Raw genomic sequence first — 6,963 nt, forward strand, 5'->3', positions numbered from 1 at the left:
ATGCTGCTGTGCCTCTTGGGGGGGGGGTCATGTTATAAAGACCAATAATTTGATACACAAGTTTAGCAGGAGAATAGTATTTCGAGCTTATATTGTCAGTCTGTAAATAAAAAAATAAAATAAAACACGAAAAAAGCTGGTCTAGCTATCGAATCAAGATCAACAACAAACGTTACCCTGATAAAACTTTTGTTAACAAAGTTCTTACTGTGAACACTTCTAAAAGCCTATGCACCGTGTACTAAAGGTGTGTTTTAGAATCGTATCTTAGTGTAATAAATCTCCCGATCTTCTTTCAAATGTCTTTACTGTCACTTTATATTAATATTTAATGAACATTATTTTCTAGGTTAAATTACTATCGTAACCTTATAATGTCTAGCTTTGATGAGATGTTAATGTATTTTCAAATTCCATTGTTAAAGAGATAGTGGAAGTTCTACAAATCGAATACAACACAACATCCTGCTAAGATGAAAGACCACAAAAACTCTGTTCTTCTTTCGATAGTTACACTTTTGTATTTGTTGTCTGTGTTTATGGCAAAGCTACTGAGGAGCTATCTGCCACCGTCCCTAATTTCGAACTACCAGAATGAAGAGAGCCAGTCAACAGTAACTTACCATCCTAGCTAAAGGATTGACTGTTACCCTTATAACATACCCATAGTTTTAAGGGCGGAGAATAATTTGTAGCATCACTTGGAAACATAAAGATGCATATGCATGAAAATTCTTTTTTTTTTCTCATTAAACTGTGTGTACACTTTATGTTGTACACCATGTTCGTACGCATGGACAAGTAAAGAAAATATGTCTATTTTTCTGTTTTTAGATTTTTACCTCCGCCACCGAGGATGAACAGAGGTTATGCTTTCACCCCTGTGTGTGTTTGTAAGCAATATTTCTCGAAAACGGCTTAACGAGTTTGAACGAAAGCTGGTATACATTTGGACTATGAACCAACTAAAAAGTGATTAGTTGTGAAGGGTCAAGGTCAAAGTTAAAGGTCACAGCAAGGTAACAAAATTCCAAAAATCCCTCTCGGTTAATATGGGAACCGATTTTTCCCACAATTTTTGTTCTATAGCTCAGACAAAAATGATTGGATTTTGATTAAACTTGGTGGACATATACAGAATGTTATTCCAGATTTGTCCAGCCAAAAATGGTCCGTGTCCGTTGATAACGACGGACACACAGGCACATTTTCTTATTTTTTGAGAGCCAAACTTGATCAACGCTACGTGGTGGAGGCAATGCGCTCTACAGAGTGTCCCCTCTAACTTTTTAATGCAGAGTAAGAATAGAAGATTTATTTGATAAACATAAACGGAGGAAGATAATTTCTTAAAAGCATGTAATTATTTTGAGGTTGATAAGAAAAATACCGAGTTTATTTTCTAATCTTATGTACATTTTGCCTTCGTGCTAGAAATAAAATCTGGAATGTTCGTGATTCTCGGTTGTTGACCTTTACTTTGAGCATTTCTTTTTTCGCTTCTCTTTAGATTTCTAATGCTCTTAACAACGTCCAGAAACTTGCTTATTCGGAGAAGCGCAAAATATTGGCCACATGTAATTATGTAGTTTTCCTTGTTAAGCAGCATATTACTGCAAACAACGAAGAATATTTTAAATTAAGTTACAGACGTGTCAGCGTTTTGTATCATCATAAACGAAACATAAAACATATTAAAGCATTCATGCATTGATGATTAGTTAGCACTGGAAAATTACCCCTATTAAGACATCATATTCAATTATTTAAAACAACACAAAGTAGAAAATATAAGTGTTATAAACGTTTTGTTAGCTTGCAACAACATCTTCACAACAAAGGCCTATTGACTTTTTTTGTTACTTATAAAAATTGCTCCAATGGACTGTAAAAAAAAATAAAGTAAAATAAAAACGAGTACTGATTTAAATGTTCCTAGCGTCTCGAGGCATTCTGTTAATAACAATTTAAAGGACATAATTATAGTCTTGAAATATAATCTTTGTTTGTTCTTAAGCCCAAAGCTACACAATGGGCTATCTATGCTGCGCCCATTGCTGGGATGGAAACTCGAATTTTAGCGTTATAAGCCGTCAAGCTTGCCGCTGAGCCACCGGGTAAGCTTTAAAATATAAAACAATTATTTATAAATACATTTAATGATGCCAGAATTCAGAAAAATCTGAATATAGTTTTCTGTGTTGATAACGCAATTAACTTGAGATTCAAACTAGTGTTTCGTTTTTATTTCATTTGTTAACTTTTTACCGTCCATTGGCACAATTTTTATAAGCAATAAAAATTGTGATTTTAATAACAATATTAATTTCACATTTTATTAATTAAAATGAACCTTTCAGGAGAAAATGAGAACGTTTATTTTTAGTTTAAAGGTTATTTTAGTATAGCGAAGCAAACTTTGTTTTGTTTTTTCAATATATATGGATAATCACACTATATCTGAACGATTGTATATACTAATACAGTAGCGCGTGGCCACGTGCGACATTTCAAGCTCCTTTATACTTGGTTAACGTCGAATTCCTCACCTTTCGTTAGTGCAATGCAATTAGGAATAACTTGTTGCTGGATGGATATAAGAAATTCCTTTCTGTAAAGAAGTATTCATAAAGTAAAATTAACATCGATGTGAAGCCAGAAGACACAACATTTCGAAAGAGGTTCTTACTCCCTGGGTTGTCTGTGAAAGTGTAAAAACTCGAACAGCAGCACTTTGGGGACAGAAATAGACTATAAACTACATTCAATCCTATCTGGAATAACGCTCTTACAAACCGAAATAGCCAAACCTAAAGCTGTTTTCATGAAAAAGGTTGTTAAACAAACGAAATCACAGAAATCTCATTCGACTACATTACCTGTCAATTTTACCCGATGTAGCTCTAATAAACTTTAATGCATTTGATCTGCATAAATGTGGTCCTTGAAGTCGACATCCAAGGTCTGTGGAAGGTTTGTCAAAACTATGGTACTATGATCTAAGATTGACTCACCATTCATCAGAGAAGCTTGTTTCAGTGGAAATTCAAGCGTTGGACAAAGGTGAATAATCATGGTCATCAGCACAAAAATGATTGTCATTGGAGGAAGTAGTTCCAACGGCAACAGGGAATTTGGAATATAGTTTTTATAAAATGCTCTAATCCTCAACGTTCATATAAAATATATTTTGGTGTTTTTATTATGTTTCAAGTCTTAGGGTGTAATTACCGATATCTCCTCTCAAGTATCAGTTTTCATAAAACTACGTTAAGCAATTCAAGAATGAAATAAACAGAGCTGCATCAAACAAAAAGGATTTAAGAAAACTTTAAGACATCATTTTTAACCTTGTATCATGAAACTCCTAGTTAGAGGAAGTGGTGAACCATATTATGTAAATTTCACATATAACTTAATATATGTCTATACAATTGCACTGATAATATATTAGTTACATAGAATCAGTTTTTAATTCAAATGTGTGTTTATTTAAACGAATTTTTCTTGCTAATGCTTCTCTGTATTTGTTTAAAGAGTTCCAACGCCATTGTTGGCAGAAGAAAGATGTTTCAAGGTCTTTTGCTAGGAGTTCTATCAACTTTATTCTGTGTTGAAGGTAAGATGAGTAGTTAAAATTTACAACAATTTCAATAAAATGGTTTTAGGCCACAACTTATACAAAGTGACTTTGGGCAACAATTTCTATAAAATGGTTTTAGGCATCAATTTTCATATACTAGTTTAAGGCAACAATTTCTACAAAGTGGTTTTGGACAACAATTTCTAAAAGTGGTATTAGGAAACAGTTTCTACAAGAGTGTCTTTAGGTAACAATTTCTGAAAGTGTTATTAGGCAACAATTTCTATAAAGTGGCTTTGGGCAAAAATTTATGTTGTTTGCACCGTTGAGTTTTTGTTCATAAGTTTTACACTCGTAGTGAAATACGATTTTAAAATTAATCACATGTGATATGAGTCATTAAGCTAATGGGCAAATATACTAAAAGTATCTAGTCAAAAATGAAACACAAATGTGATATAAAGGTTTGTATATCAAACAGAATTTGTATAATTTCTATTCGATTTGAGCTGTTTTGACATAAGCTTACGTACGCAACCTTTTTTCTTCTGTTTTTATTCCGGTTTGGATGGTTATTTTCTGAAATAGTTTTATAAACATTAGGCTTGAATTTATCTTGAGCATTTTGTTCAAAAGATCTCTATATCCGAAATATGTATAGTGTCAACGGAAAATATCGTTCATTTGTGTTTCATATTCTACACAATATCTGGGTCTAGATCCATTGTTTTCTTTTAAATTAAGTAATGAGAAAAATGTGAGCGAAAACCACATGATTTCATAACATTTTCTGTTTTTTTTTTTTTAGTCACATGTTTTATGGACATCATGGATACTTATTTTCAAAGTGGGCACATTCGGTGTTTTTCAATTGATAACTGTTGAAAATTATGTCTTGTAAAGATAAATTTTTCTCTTTTATGAAGCTGTACGTTATATTGTATATTCTTATCTCTAAAAGCTCTATAAGAAAAGTGAGCTTGTATTTTGATGGATTTCACTGCGTTTATTTCCGTGATGGAGAACGATTTACTCTTTTCCACTGCATGATTTTTATAGCGTTAACGATGAATATGAAGGAACCTTATGAATTATTTAATGCAATAAAAGTGTAGGAAGTTTTAAGTTAACTGAGACTCTTTCTACTGGTTTAATTGAACGCAGTGAACCTTTTCATTCAGTACCTAATTACAGGACATTCAAAGACGGCCTTAAAGAATCACGACACATTTCGAGTCACACAAGCGTGAATAAGTACAACAAAATAGTCATAGGGAGCCTTATCATATCAACCCGGAATCTTCTGTACTAGTCTCAGTCGTGAAGATCCTGTTTCCGGAATCAAAACCCTGCATCTGATATGTTTAACTTTGCTTTTGTTTTATTTAGTCCTGACGTGTGTGTGTCTGTATATAGGAACTGTATGCCTGGTTAAGCGTAGAAAACCTGAGTAAGGTTGTGAGCAGCGACGTAGATAGGTAAATGAGGGCTCCGGTGCATGAATTCTGCCTCCTCCACACCATCAAAACCCAGCCCCTCTAAAGTTACGTATAACAAGTTAAAAAAAAGGAATTAAACTGTAGCATAGATATACACATGGGCCTATGTGAATTGGGGCTGAATATTATCAGACATATTCCTAAGTACAAAGAAAGTGCTAGTTTTATAAATCTCTCCTCACAAGTGGGCCTATCAGGATTTGGGACTAAGATAGGTGAAGCAGTTTCCTGGGACAGATGCCCTGGCTGCCCCACTTATATGTACATAACTGTTTGTGATAGGCTAGAAGTCAGAACGTATTCTAGTTCATTTATTTGAATAACAGTAGTCATTTACTTATGATGTCAGAAAGACATGTAGGTTCAAGAAGTCTTGATACAAAATTATAAAAATCCTATAACCCCAGCGCTTTCGAAAGGTGGACCTTTCTTCTTTCAGGGGCAATGGGTGTGTAATCGAATGAGTGATATACAAAGAAAATTGAGTGACGTCATGAAGATCATCTGATCTTCCAGGAAATGTTTAGTAAATTTTTCCATGTACTGTTGTAAGTGTGTTCCATTTCCGGTACAGCGTGGGCAGCAACGAGAGTGTTATGTAAAAAGGTGTTAGGGATATTTTGCTTTAGAAATGGTTAAAAAAGAAATAAATAAAACTATACTTAAGTGTTTAAGTAAAATAAAAGTGACACATGGAAACTGGTTGAAAAAGCGATGTTAAGCTGATTAATTTATAGAAACAGGTATGGAAAATTATCTTAAATAGATAGCAAGTTTTAGAAAAATTAGGGTTCACACTACATGAAAGAAATAAGCAAAGAATAAAAGTTATTTTTCTGATAGAGATGAAACCAATGATCGGAGATCACTGATTCCAGGATCTAGATTGATTCCAAAAGGTTGAACAGTATTTAGATTAGCGATCCAATAAGCTTCTTTTATTTCTCTGTCAGCTTTAGTTTTGAATCCTGTTTCAATGCCGATCGTTAACGGGTTGGTTAAAGTGTTAAGCAACAAGGAGATCTTTTCGGTATTAATAGAAGATTTATGGTTGTTGAAACGTTCTCTAATAGATGTTTGTGTAATCATTTATTTGTGTTCCAACCTTACTTGAGTTCAGGTACGATAAGCACTGACCTTTGACACTAGCTTATTTCAGGATACAGAAACATTCGTATATCTACTCTCAAGATAAACCTTTGACTGTTAACCATTTTAACAGCTTTTATGACTCCAATATATAACCTGTTAACATTCGTTCTCGTGTTAAAAGGAAAAAGGTGGTTCTCGATGCATTGGAGGTTTAAACTGTATCTTCTTCTCATATAATAATATACATATTTTCGATGACGAGGAACCCACTTTGAGACTAATGATGACTAATGGTGAGACTGATGATGACAAAACCTTGTCGAAACGTTGTACATTTGCTGTTATGTTAAACTTATATTAAAGTTTTTCTTAATTACCCATTCAAGCCGTCTCCAGCCATTATTATACATATTTTATTAAGACCGTCTCAAATTTCAATAAATAATGGTATTCTATTATGATGTTATCAGCTGCTAACAATATTATACACGTTCTATAAATCATCATTTTTTGTGATATTACATAATTAACATCATAGTAAGATTGTTTAACAAATCTTAATTTACTAGCCCTTATCTGGTTTCCAGTAAAATGAATATCATTAATTGTATTTCAACCAAGAGTACAACGCCCTGTTGCCGACGAGACCTTTCTCGCAATACCAGGAATAAACAGATCAATTGGACATGTAACTACCAAGCCTCAATAAAAACGCTTTTTTATAACAGTCATTTAACAGTTCATGTGGTATATAGCTCCTATAATCAGTAGTTAGTGTGATAGATATTA

The 6,963-nt window shown here is 33.3% G+C and overlaps 1 protein-coding gene across 1 annotated transcript in view; it reads left to right on the forward strand.

Moving 5' to 3' along the window:
• Positions 1-6,963, forward strand: part of LOC106459393 — a 37,385-nt gene that overhangs the window by 4,624 nt on the left and 25,798 nt on the right. The window contains exon 2 of the mRNA XM_013919009.2: positions 3,538-3,619. Within this exon, the coding sequence (XP_013774463.1) occupies positions 3,568-3,619 (52 nt within the window). The 5' untranslated portion in view covers positions 3,538-3,567. The remainder of the gene's footprint in view (positions 1-3,537; positions 3,620-6,963) is intronic.

The sequence above is a fragment of the Limulus polyphemus genome, unplaced genomic scaffold (genome assembly GCF_000517525.1).
Source record: "Limulus polyphemus unplaced genomic scaffold, Limulus_polyphemus-2.1.2 Scaffold601, whole genome shotgun sequence".
Classification (NCBI taxonomy): domain Eukaryota; kingdom Metazoa; phylum Arthropoda; class Merostomata; order Xiphosura; family Limulidae; genus Limulus; species Limulus polyphemus.